This window comes from Sciurus vulgaris (assembly GCF_902686455.1).
Source record: "Sciurus vulgaris genome assembly, chromosome: 3".
NCBI lineage: Eukaryota > Metazoa > Chordata > Mammalia > Rodentia > Sciuridae > Sciurus > Sciurus vulgaris.
In genome coordinates this window covers 24140263-24154553 of record NC_136463.1, presented here as the reverse complement: position 1 = coordinate 24154553, position 14291 = coordinate 24140263, and the positions used below count along the sequence as shown (strand labels likewise).

At 34.8% G+C, this 14291-nt stretch overlaps 1 protein-coding gene across 11 annotated transcripts in view; it reads right to left on the bottom strand.

Annotated features, from left to right (window-relative positions):
- The window catches only part of FBXL20 (F-box and leucine rich repeat protein 20), a 107728-nt gene that overhangs the window by 25451 nt on the left and 67986 nt on the right, over positions 1-14291 (bottom strand). For 5 of the 11 annotated variants that reach the window (XM_079132024.1, XM_079132023.1, XM_079132020.1 and 2 more), the window contains 4 exons: positions 11254-11308; positions 7815-7889; positions 5743-5837; positions 3956-4024 (listed from right to left, as the gene is read on the bottom strand). In XM_079132024.1, coding sequence (XP_078988150.1) covers positions 3956-4024; positions 5743-5837; positions 7815-7889; positions 11254-11308 — 294 coding nt within the window. The remainder of the gene's footprint in view (positions 1-3955; positions 4025-5742; positions 5838-7814; positions 7890-11253; positions 11309-14291) is intronic. The other 6 variants (XM_079132030.1, XM_079132021.1, XM_079132022.1 and 3 more) reach the window with 2 other exon arrangements.

Genomic DNA, 14291 nt, shown 5'->3' with positions numbered 1-14291 from the left:
ACAGCTCTATTTTGTATTTGGTGCTTTTGACTTTTGCTGAGGCTGGCTCCCCATCCTCCTGCCTCAGCCTCCCAAGCCACTGGGATTATAGGCATGTGCTACTGTGCCTGGTTTGGAATTGTTTTTACCATGAATGAATGTTGGGTGTTGTGATATGCTTTCTGTATGTAATAATAAATAGTTACCTATTTTGTGTGATCAACTATTCTACAACAATTCACTTAAGACAGTAAGTGTGTTATTTCAGTTTTTATGGTCAGGAATAAAGGCAATTTAGCAGGGCTCATCTGATTTAGGATTTCTGACAAGACTGCAATCAAGGTGCTGTACATTGGATGCAATTATCTCAAAGATTAACTGGGTTTAGATCCCTTCTAAGCTCATTTAGGTGTTTGTTAACAGAGTTCAGGGACCCAGTCCAGCTTATTCTCAATTTTTGGCAGATTTCAGGTCCTTGCTAACTATTAGCTGGAAATATTAGTTCCTAGTCACATAGGCCTCTCCACAGAGGTACCATAACAGGGCAGCTTGCTTCCCTGATAGCCAGAACCCCAAGAGAAAGCAGAGCAGGATGGTAATCTTTTTGTAACCTAATCTCAAAAGTATCATCCAATCTCTCTTGCAGTATTCTATTGTTAGAAATGAGTCACTATGGTTAGTTAACTTTCAAGGGGAAAGGATTATACAAGGGTTTAAATACCAAGAAGTGTAGATTATTTGGAGGCCATCAAACACTGAGATGATCATGTTATTTTTGTCCTTTATTTCAGAGGTAAGCAAACTATGGCTCAATTATGGCCAAACCATTCCTGCAGCCTATTTGTATATGGCTCACAAACCAAGAATGGTTCTTACATTTTTTAAATGGTTGAAAAAAAGTTGAAAGAAAACACCACTTTGTGATACGTGAAAATTATGTGAAATCCAAATCTTAAATACTAAGAAAAAGGGCTGGGATGTAGCTTAGCAGCAAAGTATTTCCTTCACATTCACAAAACCTTGGATTCAATCTGCAGTTCCAAAAGAGAAAAGATGAAAAAAAAAACCATATTTAAAAAAAAAAAGAAGAAAAAAGGAAAACACCCAGAAATAGTTTTATTGGAACACACAGCTGTGCTTATTTATGTATTGTCTATGGCTGATTTTACAATTGTATTTGACATAGTTTTAACATATTACATGGGTCAGGAAGATTAAAATATTTATTTGGTCCTATTTCTGGGATAAATTCTGCTTAGTTATTATCCAAAATCCTTTTTTTGCGGGAGAGGTGTTAGGGATTGAACCCAAGGGTGCTTTATCACTGAGCTACATTATTTCCAAGTACTTTCTAAATTTTTTATTATGAGACAGTCTCACTAAGTTGCTCAGAGTCTCACTAAATTGCTGAGGCTGGACTTGAACTTGTGATCCTCCTGACTTCAGTCTCTGTGTATCACTCTGCCCAGGCCATCAGTTGTTTAAAGAAGAAATGCCAATCTTCAATAAACTCATTCAAACAAGAGAGGAACGCTGGGTGCTATAATCTCAGCAACTCAGAAGACTAAGGTAAAGGATGGTGATTTCCAGACCAGCCTGGCCAACTTAATGAGACCCTATCTCAAAATACAAAAGGGTTGGAGAACTCACTCAGTGATAAGAGTGCCCCCAGTTCAAACCCCAGTCTTTCTCTCTCTCTGTCACACACACACACAAACCAGCTGATGCAATTCACCAGTAAAAATCACTTAGGTTTGTATGCTTCCTTGTTAGGACAGTTTTAAATCACTCATTGAATTTACATGTTATAAGCCTATTCCAGAATATGCATTTTTTTTTTCTTGAGCCAGTTTTGGCAAATTATGTCTTCCAGGAATTTGTTCATTTCATCTATACTGCCTAATTATTATTCATGATAGTCTGTCATATTTCTTTTAATTTCTGTCTTTTGGGTAAAGTATTTAAACTTTTTAAAACTTTACCTTCATTCCTGTTGAGGGTTTTTTGTTTTTTTTTTTTTCTCCTTTCCTTTTTGGGTACTGGGGGTTGAACCCAGGGGTGCTTACCACTGAGCCACATCCTCAGCCCTTTCTATTTTGAGATGGGGGTCTCACTAAATTGCTGAGTCTGGCCTTGAACTTGTGATCCTCCGGCCTCAGCCTCTCCAGCAGTTGGGATTACAGGCATGTGCCACTGCTCCTGGCTCTATTTTATTAGTTTTTGGTTGGTATTTCCTATCTATCTATCTATCTATCTATATCTATCTATCTATCTATCTATCTATCTATCTATCTATCTATCTATCTATCTATCTATCTATCTATCTATCTGCCTATCTATCTATTTATTTTGCAGTACTGGGGATCGAACCCAGGGCCTTGTTTGTGATTGCAAGGCAAGCACTCTACCAACTTAGCTATTTCCCCAGTCCTTGAAAACACAAATAAAAAAATTAGCAGTATTCATTATTACAAACAGTAATTATTTTTATTCTATTCATTATAGCCTTGTACATATATATTTCTGCCAATATGCCTTTTGGATAAGATAGATTCCTAGGGGAAAAAAGTATCAATTACATATTATAGTTATATCTTATTATATAAAGAAGAGTGGGGGAAGGAGTTAGTATATTGTTTCTCCTATTAAAGGTTATCAAATCAATCTACAGAAATAATATTTACTATAATAATTCTCTCTTTTTTTTACTAGGGATGGAACACAGGCTTTATGCATATAAGGCAAGTTCTCTATCACTGAGTTATATCCTCCCCCTATTTCGTTGTAACTTTAACGAAAGAAATAAAACAATGTGTACTCTGTTCTTGGGTCTTCTGCTTTCATTCAAGTAATTCCAAAGACCCCATCTTTTTCATGAGGACTTTTTGAAGAAGAACTCCATCAACAACCCTTATCCTTCTCTGTGTAAACATGCTTCTTTAATGGCTTCACTTTCCTCTACAATGGGCAAAAGTTTCCTCACTATTTACATGTTATTTGATTCATTATTACCAATGTATATCCTTGCATTGAATTTTTTAATGTCTACCTTTTATATCTAATGTCGGAATGTAAGCATCTCAGTGAAGAAGGATTTTATTTATTATTTATTTATTTATTTATTTATTTACTTACTTACTTACTTATGGTGCTGGGGATTGAGCCCAGGGCCTTGTGCATGCAAGGCAAGCACTCTACCAGCTGAGCCATATCCCCAGCCATGTTTAATTTCTTTTATATTGTGACACAGCACATTTAGTGACTCATTTTCTTTCATTTAATAATTGCTCTCAATACTAATTAACAAACTGTTCAGTCCTATGTTGAAGAGTTTAATCTTTTCATAGAATTATTTGTTTACTGTGGTCTTTAATTATTATCCCTCTGCATCAATACGGATTATGATTTTTTCTTTTGTGGTGCTGAGTAACAAACCTAGGGCCCCCACATACTGAGCTACACGTACCTCAGCCCAAATATAAATTTTAAGTTTTATTTTAAATATCAAAGACAGGATTTCAAGATAAGCTTATTATTCTACTTCTACTTTCATGTCACTTTTTTCTTTTAAAATACCTTTCCTTTATACAAACAAGATGAAAGTTGCTAAATATATTAATCTTCATTTACCCACTAAATCCCAAGTTTTCAATTCTGCAAATTTTTCAATGAAATTGATATAGGTGCATCAAAATAGGTTGTAAATAATAATCTAGAGCTTATTACAAAACTTACTGTCATTAATAATATTAATACGAATGAATAGTATCACTAATTCACCTATTACTTTTCTCAAAAGAATAAAACTCTAAAAAATATATTTGTTTATTTTAAGGTTATCATAGGTGGTATATTTGTTGCTCAACTTACGTTTTTTAGGTGTTTCATGAATGAAATGATGGGACATGATGGGTTAGGTTGATATAGCCCAGACATATGGACAATGACATAACCTTCTAAAACATGTAATACTTACGCATCTGTAGTCTTTGTACACCCATTTAGATTTAGTACTTCAATGTTCCTACAGTTCTGAGCAAAGGTCCTTTACAGGAAGAAAAAAAAAATGACAAGTTTCAAATGAATGGGCAAAATGCCAAGCATAAAAAAATAAAAGATATTGTTATTGGTAATACTGATTGCTAGTACCTGTGATACTGTGATATGAGAAATAAATATTTGGTCTTCAACCCTTCTTCCTGGCATAGAACTCTTAAGACCCTTGTAATTTTCTGAGTGATAAAGGACAGGAGTATCTTTTTTTTTTGTGGTGCTGGGGATCGAACCCAGGGCCTTGTGCTTGTAAGGTGAGCACACTACCAACTGAGCTATCTCCCCAGCCCAGGAGTATCTTTTGCTATAATATTTGGTCTTCCAACTATGCCTACAATAATGCAGTTTTCATAGAAACCCCTAAATAATGGGGATTAGAGAATTTCTGGGTTGGTGAACACAACCATAAATCACATGTTAGTTTATGTCTCAACTATAGGGACAGAAGTTCCTGTACTTGGGACCTTTCTAAATTTTGTTCCATGAACCTCTTCATCTGGCTATTCATCTGTATTCTTTACAATGGTAACAGTAATAAAGCACCTTCCTGAGTTGTATGAACCATTCTAGCACATTACCAAACATGAGGAGGGGACCACGGTAACTCCTGATTTATAGCCCACGGATCAGAAGTACATAGCAATATGAGACTTGAAACTGTTATCTGAAATAGAGGCAGTTCTTTGCACTGAGTCCTTAGCTTATAGGGTCTGAGCTAATTCTGGGTGGTTAGGGTTAGCATTGAACTGAATTACAGGATATTCAGTTGTTGTCTAGAGAATCAGAGAATTGGTTGTAGGATGGAGGGAAAAAACCCACACATCTATCGTCAGAAGTATTGTGAATAAGAACACATAAAACAAAGTAGTTGGTAATTATAAATAAATTTTCAACGGTAAGCTTTTTTCAAACTATATATATATATATATATATATATATATATATATTTTTTTTTTTTTTTTTTTTTGTACTGGGGATTGAACCCAGGGGTACTTTACCACTTAGTTACATTTCCAGTCCTTTTAATTTTGAGACAGGTTCTCAACAAATTGCTGAGGTTCTTGCTACATTGCTGGTTTGGCATGAAACCAAACTTGGATCCTCCTGCCTCAGACTCCCAAGTCTCTAAGAGTTTAGGCATATGCCACCACCCCTGGCTGAACCATATATTCTTAAACACTGAACTTTGTGCCACCAAAGTTAATTTTATCCTATCTTTGAGTAAATAAAAATTCACAAAACAAAATAAATTTTCTTGAGGCTCTAAAATAATCATTTATGATGGAGAATATGCCATTTGGGGGAAAGTACTCATTTTTTTCTTAAAACAATATTTTCTATTACCTATTATTTTGTTTTGGTACCAGGAACTGAACCCAGGGGCAATTAACCACTGAGCCACATCCCCAGCCATTTTGTATTTTTTATTTTGAGAAAGGGCCTAAATTAGTTAGGGCCTCACTAAATTGCTGAGGCTGGCTTTGAACTTGTGATCCTTCTTCCTCAGCCTCCCGTCACTGGGATTACAGGCGTGTGCCTCCATACCCATCTTACCTAATATTTCTGTGCTATAAACAATATACAAATGATATATTTTCATAGTTTAGGGATTTAAAAACTACTTTAGCTTTTGCTGGGTAAGATTGTGCTTTTCTTTACTTGAATCAAAGAGATTAATAGCATACTTTTTTTAAACAGTTATGTTTTTACCTTAATGCATTGTCTCCTACTCCAAGACACCCACGAAGACTTAACTTTCGTAAAAAGCCCCCACATCGTTTTGAAATATTCTCCACTACTCGACCCTATAAAAAGAAACAAGTAAACAAAAAGATGACCATCCTGACTGCTTTTGTAAAGAATACATGCTCATTTTTGACAATTTATAAATAAGAGAAAAAAAGTTTCTACTTGTTTCAAAGATGTAATTAAGTAGGAAAATTTTGACTTTCTTTGAGAACACTCTCCTGATTAACCAAGCTACTTGAAACATGCTTGAACTCTATATCTTTATTTATTTGTTCAATTTGTAAAGTATTCTATATTTCAGGAATAGTATTCTCTAGTTCTCTTATGGCACTATATGCATGTATATTGCCCACTTGGGTTAAATCACAGCTATTAAAGGATAACAACTACATTTATCTTTGTATCCTTCCTAAAATATTTACTATAGTATTCTGCATATAGCAAGAGTCTCAAAGAACACTTAAAAGGTTGCTAAGTGATTCTGTGAGCTGTGCTGCTTTAAGTATCTAAACATCCATGAAGATCAAAGAATTGCAAAAAACAATTCAGTATAATATTTGTAGGTTTTATTTTAAAAGCACCTTGTGAAAATAATGGAAGGTTCATGTAAGGTTTATAAAAATTCCTCAAGTGGACCCTTACGAGAATTTGTTTCTGCAGTGAGTGAGAAAGAGAGAGAGAGAAAGAGAGAGAGAGAGATATTCTCACTTAATCTTTTTGACACTATGAGGAGTCTCTTATTTTTGTTCTTCTGAAGAGAGAACTAAGGACTACAGAAGTTAAAATTCAGGTTAGAGTAATCTGAGCTTAAGTCATCATATTTTCTATTTTAAAGAATAGGTTATATTAACAGATGAAATATGGGGACCTAGGGGATGAGCAAGAGGAGGAAAAAAAACCTGTTTCTAGCAAAAACAATTTAATGAATGACATTGGTTTAATTCATTTTCCATTCTCCATAAAAACTATTACCTTTGGTTCACCAAGAACCAAAAGGCACATCTTAAGAATAATAAAGCTGGGCACGGTAGTATGCGCCTGTAATCCCCGCAGCTTGTGAAGCTGAAGCAGGAGGATCATGGGTTCAAAGCCAGTCTCAGCAACTTAGTGAGGCCCGAAGTCTCTAAATAGAATATAAAAAAGGGCTGGGGATGTGGCTCAGTGATTAAGTACCCCTGGGTTCAATCCCCAGTACAAAAAAAAAAAAAAAAAAAAAAAAAAAAAAAAAAAAAATATATATATATATATATATATATATATATATAAATTGCTGCTAGGCATGGTGATGCACCCCTGAAATCCCAGCAGCTCAGGAGGCTGAGACAGGAAGGAGGACCAAAATTTCAAGGTCAATCTTAGCAACTTAATGAGGACTTAAGCAACTTAGTCTCAAAATAAACAATAAAAAGGGCTGGGGAAATAGCTCGGTGGTAAATTGTCCCAGGGTTCAATCCCCAGTACCCACCTCCAAAAAGTAAGAAAAATACGTGCAGCTGGGTGTGGTGGCCTATACCTGAAATCCCAGCTACTCAGGAGGCTGAGGCCAGACTTGAAAATTTAGCAAGGCACTATCACAAAATAAAAAATAAAAAAGATCGGAGATGTAGATCAGTAGTAAAGCATCAGATTTAATCCCAAGTACCACAAAATGAAATGAAAAAAAAAAAAAAAAAATTCAAATACCATCTCCCAATAAGTTATAATTCTACTTGTTCTTCAATAAACAAATACAAAATGACTTCTTTAAAACAAGCAAACACAAAACACAAGTTCACATTTCTACTGCAAAACCAGAAAGTTTTTAGTACTATTTCAGGACTAAAATTGTTCTAAGTAATTTAGTATCACTTCAGTGAAATAATCCACTTATTCTCAAATATTCAAGAAACATGAGGAACTTTAGAGGCTATTATGAAGTTTGAAAACAATAGTTTCTCTCTTGAGGGAAAATAAGATTTATATAGCTGAGGCTAATTTGTCCCATGTCATAATTACTAGCAAGAGAAATGGGACAACACACCACACAATTATACCTCAATATCCCTTTGGAAATCGAACAGGTCAATTCGCTGCCAGTTACTGCCATCCAGAGCCAGAACATTCCAGGCCTATTTTGAAGAAAAGAAACAGAATAAGCAAAACTTGAAATGAAGAGAAAAAACAATATTCAAATTCACAATTCAACCAACTAACTGAAATGGATCAAAAAAATTCCTTAGGTCCTACCATTACTCCCAATAGATGTGCCTTAATCCTGGATCCATGCTTTACTCTCCAATGAGATTATCTCATAAATGAGCAGGTACAGAAACTAGCAGCTACAAAAGATCTTAAATTAGGGAAGTTGAGGAAATAGCAGGTTGTAATAACCATCATAGCCACAAGATATTTTAAAACTGCAAGATGCCAATTTCCATTCTCAAAATGAGACAGAATTTTAAGTGGTAAAAAGCAAGTCTTTGCTCCATCCCTAAACTGGGAACAAGATGAGGGTGAAATCAAAGGAAGGGGACAGTACATTGAATGCTGCTCTGTTTAATACATATCAACTATGTATAGTATCACTTGGTTAGATCTGAAACTGTGATATGGTGATTTGGGACTTGAACATTATACATTTCTTTATATAATTTCTCTGTATTTCATGTTTTCCTCATTACCAATTTGCTCAGTCAGGTAGGTTTTTCAATCAATCATTATTCCATCTCCAACTTGATTCAGTGGTAGTTTTATTTTATTTTTAACTATTTATTCACTTATTTTTGCAATACTGAGAACTGAACCCAGGGATGAACTACCACTGATTCACAACACCAACACTTTTTTATTTTGAGACAGGGTCTTACTAAGTTGCCCAGGATGCCCTACTTGTGAACCTCCAGTCTGAGACTCCTCTCAAGTCTCTGTGATTTAAGGCATGGGCCACCTCACTCAGCTTCAGTGGAAAGTTTAAGATTTTCATATATCTTAAACAAGAAAAAGCAAGAAAGGGAGAAATGAGTCCAGGGGGAGTTAATTTGTTGTAAATCTATATTTTCCTTTAAAAATTTTCCCTGTTAAATTAAAAAAATAAAAGCTTTGGGCTGGTGGTGTAGTTCAGTGGTAGAGCACCTGCCCAGCATGTACAAGGCCTTAGGTTTGATCCCCAGCACTGCAAAATGAAAACAAAAAAATTAATAAGCAAAAGAAGTCTTGGGGCTGGGGATATAGCTCAGTTGGTGGAGTGCTTGCCTTGCAAGCACAAGGCTCTGGATTCAATCCCTAGTACCGCAAAAAAAAAAAGCAAAAGTCTTTATTAGAGTCATAAATTTAAGAGTATTATCTCTTACCATAACAAATTTTAAAAGGATTTAATATTGATTATACTTATAGCTATTTCCCTGAAAATTTAAAAAATAATTTTTGGATATACTTATAAGCCTTAGGGTAACTGTCACACAATCAACAAGAGTGATGTCAGGGGTATGAAGGTAAACAAGTGGTAATTATAGAAATAGCTGCAGTTTCCTCAGAAATTTAATGTTACTTTTCTTTTTACTGCTTCATTTTTACAATGGTTTAAGTGGTTAGTCATGGGAGGCAACAAATAAAACATTTAAAGATTACATGTTTAATAGATTCTTGGGCTAAATGTATCTCTGATTGATATGCTATTTCTTATTTCCTGATACTACTTTCTCCAGCAAGCAGAAAACATGCAGAATTCAGACTAAAACTATAAATGACAGATTTCTCTCTAGAGTATGTACTAAAGAAAAAAAGTTCAAGCATAGAAAATAATGGAATATAAACCTGGCACAGTGGCCCTGTAATCCCTGAAACGGGAGTTTGAGACAGGAGGATTACAAATTCAAGGTAGACCCAGTAATTTAGTGAGACCCTCAGCAATTTGGTGAGACCCTGAATCAAAAGGAAAAAAGGCTGAGGATGTTGTTCAGTGGCAAAGTGCCCCTGGGTTCAATTCCCAGCACCAAAAAAAAAAAAAAAAAAAAAAAAAAAAAAAGAACATGCTAGGTGTGGTGGTACATGCCTATTAATTCTAGTGACTCAGGAGGCTGAGGTAGGAGAATCAAGTTTGATGTCAGCCTGGACAATTTAGCATGACCCTGCTCAAAATAAAAGAAAAAGGGGAGAGAAGGTCATTTAGTGGTAAAACACCCTTGGGTTCAAAACACAGTAGGGATGGGGAAAAAAAAAAAAACAATAAAACAACTATAAATGTATGATTTTCCAGATTTAATGAAAAGTGACATTGTGTCTTCCTTTTCTCAATGTTAACATATATTAAGAAGTGAGAGGAACCTGCAGATGAAAACAATAACTCTAAGTCAACATTGCTTGGGTAAGGCTGTGTAACTAACAGGTTTAGACGTTGTTCTGCATATTTTGTTTCTCAACGATGACCTCACCTTCACCTTTCCTTTCTGACTAGAAAGGAAAATTCACTCACTTGTAAGTGGCCATGTCTAGAGGGACCACAAATAATGGAGATAAAAATGTGAAAAAAGAAATCATCTAAACACCAGGGTCCTTTCCAAAATGGCTGATAGGCATATTAAGTGTGGTTTTCAGGATGCAAAAATTAAAATTAACATAAGGGGAAATTCTCTATATTAAGACTTCTTGCTGTTGTTGTCTTTTTAATTTGGTGCTAGTGGTATGAAGGGACATCTGGGCCCACCTACACAGACAAACATAATACTTTATAGTACAGCCATATTACATATCAGTACCTGGTAAACAGTAGGTTCTCAGTAAATATTTGTTAAATGAATGAACAAACAGAAAGCTGGTGTATAATTTATAAAAAGATAACAATTGTAGGTACATGTTCATTTTATTACTGATCATATATCTGTATTACTAAAGTGGTTAGAAGTAGTTCATAAAGCAATTTTTCCACAGTAGAGATCTACCGTTTATATCCGTGGTAGCCAATAAGATTAATGTATGTCCATTTTGTCACAGCAATGTTAACTGACAAAAATGGAAAGTCAAATGTAATGTAGAAACCGACTTTAGGAATAAAGTGATTTGTTCTGCAACCATTAAAAAAAATTCTGTCATCTTTCAAAGAAAGAACATGGGGGTAAAATAACAGAATTAAATGCTTGAGAATCTTTTATATGTATATGTGTTTGTATCAAATGAACAAGGAAAACAATAAAGCACAATTTCATTACAATTCTGAGTCAAGGGTAGCCTTTTAATGTGCATGTTCAATGCCTCTGCACTGAAAATATTCTGTTTATGTTATGTAAATAAGATTTACAGAAGTGTTAGAGGTATAGAATATATATAGAATTCCACTGTAGAATTACATGGGAAGGGTATGGCATAGATGGAATAACAAAACCCTTTCAAACATAACAACATACAAGTAACACCTAAAATAAATGATTAGTCTAGTTCAAAGGCTGCCATCCTTAGTATCAGAAGAGGTTTCTCTGTAACCATGTCAATCATTCTTACCCTGGAGACCTGAGCACAGCGACACAAGGTAACAACATCCAGAAAAGAAAATATCCTAAAAAGAAAAGAGAGGGAGACAAACTTCACTGCATGATAAAGTAGTTTCTCTTGATTTTAGCCTTTAAATAACGGATTACATACACACACACACACACACACACACACACACACACACAGGCAGTTCTTTCAAGCAAACAAAAAAAAACTTAATCTTAAAAAAAAAAAAGGAAGAAAAAATGTGAGCAATTTACAATGGTAATACTGCCCATATAAAATAGTAGAAGAAAGTAATCTTTTAGCAGGGTGTGGCCATGCATGCCTCTAATCCCAATGATTTGGGAGGCTAAGTAGGAGGATTACAAATTTGGAGCCTCAGCAACTTAGTGAGACCCTGTCTCAAAAAAATTAGTAAAAAGGACTGAGGCTCAGTGGTAAAGGGTAAAGTATCCCTGAGTTCAATCCCCAGTACCAAAAAAAAAGAAAAAAAAGGTCATTTCTTAATTAAAAATGTACATAAATGCTATACAAGTTCAATCATATTGAGGAATGATAAATGATTTCTAACTGATACAGACACCTTGAGTATTATAAAATGGAGATCATGAAGCATTAGTTTGGAGAAGAGAGGCTACATTTTCTATGTCATAGTTACCTGAAGTATGAAAAGCTCCCTAGGATAGCTTAAAAAAACGAAATTTGGTTGTTTAGTTATCAGAGGCTATCAGTTATATTTGGAACTTGTAATATGCTGTTAATAATTATATTAGACAGAAAGTCACTGGCATGTTATAAATATGTTCAGTCTTAAAAAAAAAATGTGGTGGCACATGCTGTAACCACAGTGACTTGGGAGGCCAACACAGGAGGATCACAAGTTCAAAACCACCCTCAGCAACTTAGGTAGCCCTAAACAACCTGGTGAGAGACCCTGTCTCACAATAAAAAATAAAAAGGGCTAGAAATGTGGCTGTCATTAAGTGCCATTGTTCAATCCTAGTACCACAAAACAGCAACAACAAAAACCTGTGAGCACACATGTGGTACTGCAGTTCAGAGTCATGAAGTACTTGCTCACACTGTTAAGACAACTATCCCCACTAACCAAATCCAAAGCATTTTTCATCTTCCCAAACTGAAATTCTGTACCCAAATAACAGTAACTTCCCATTACCTCCCTCTCCCAGTCTTTGGCAACCAGCATTCAACCTTCTGCTCTGTGAAGTTGACTGTTCTAGGTACTTAATGTTTTATCATTTGTGTCTTGCTTATTTTACTTAGCATTATGTCTTCAAAATTCATCCATATTGTAGCAGGTATCAGAATTTACTTCCATTTTAGGGTTGAATACTATTCCATTGTATATCTATTGTTGTATATCTATTATAAAACAATAGAATACAATCTATTATACGATCTACACAATCTATTATAGATTTTGTATATCTATTGTTGGACACTTGGTTGGCTTTAATCTTTTGGCTATTATGTTTAGTTTTTAAAGGAACTATCAGGCTATTTTATATAGAAGTTGCAACATTTTAAATTCCTACCAGCAGTATATAAATGATCTTAAATTTTCCATGTATTTGTCAAGACTACTTTTTAAAAATACTGTTACTAATGGATGTGAATATCTTACTATGGTTTTGATTTGTACTTCTCTAATGATTAGTACTGTTTTCATGTGCTTCTTGGTCATCTATATATCTGCTTTGGAGAATTACTTCAGTTCCCTCCTCACTTTTTTTTGCAATAGTGGGAATTGAACCCATGGGTGCTTTACCAGCTACATCACCAGCTGTTTTTATTTTACTTTTTTGTACTCTCATGTAGGGTCCTGCTAAGTTGCTAAGTCTAGTTTCGAATTTGCAACCCTCCAGTCTTAGCCTCCACAAAGTCACTGGGGTTATAGTGATACACCATGCCTGGTGAGTCATTTACCCATTTTTAAATCAGGCTGTTTGTTGTTGTATTATAAAGTTATTTATGGATTCTAGACAATAATCCCTTATCATACATACGATTTGCAAATATTTTCATTGCAGAATTCTCTAATGCACAAAATTCTTAAAATTATGATAAGTTCAATTTGTCTATTTTTTTCTTTTGTTTTCTGAGTTTTGGTATCATATCCAAGAAATCATTGCTAAGTTCAATTATCAGAAAGATTTTCCCCTGTTGTCTTCTAATAATTTTGGGGGGGGGTACTGGGGTTTGAACACAGGGGTACTTTACCACTGACCTAAATTCCTAGTCCATTTTAATTACTTAGACACAAGGTCTCACTATATTGTTGACAGAATCTCACTAAATTGCTAAGACTGGCCTTGAACCTGTGATCCTTCTCCCTCAGCTTCCCAAGTCCCTGGATTACAGGTGTGCCTGTCTTTCTTCTAAGAATTTTTATAACTTTAGCTCTTATGTTTAGGTCTTTGATCAACTGAGCTGATTTTTGTATATGGTGGAAGGTAGTTCAACTTTACCCCTCAACCCCCTTTTTTTCGGTGGTATGGGGGATTGAACCCAGAGCCTCAAACGTGCTAAAGCATGCACTCTACTACTAAGCTACATCTCTAATTCAACTCATTCTTTTGTTATGGGGATACTAAGTTTTCCCAACATCATTTGTGTGTTCCTCACTAAATGGTCTTGGAACCTTGATCAAAAATCAACTGACTGGGCTGTGGTTATAGCTCAGTGGTAGAGCGCTTGCCTAGCATGTGTGAGACACTGGGTTTGATCCTCAGCACTACATAAAAATAAATGAAAAAAATAAAGGTATTGTGTCCATTTACAACTAAAAAAGAAAAAGTCATCTGATCATGTGTATGAGGATTTATTTCTGAGTTCTCTATTCTATTCTTCTGGCCAGTAATGTCTTATGCCAATATCACACTATTTTAAATATTTTTTAGTTTTGAATCAGAAGGTGTTTTTCATTGAAATATCTGCATGATGTAAAAAAAAAAAAAAAAAAAAAAAAAAAAAACCTAAAACTAGGAATAGCAACTAAATTGGTTACAAAAAACTTCCCTTAT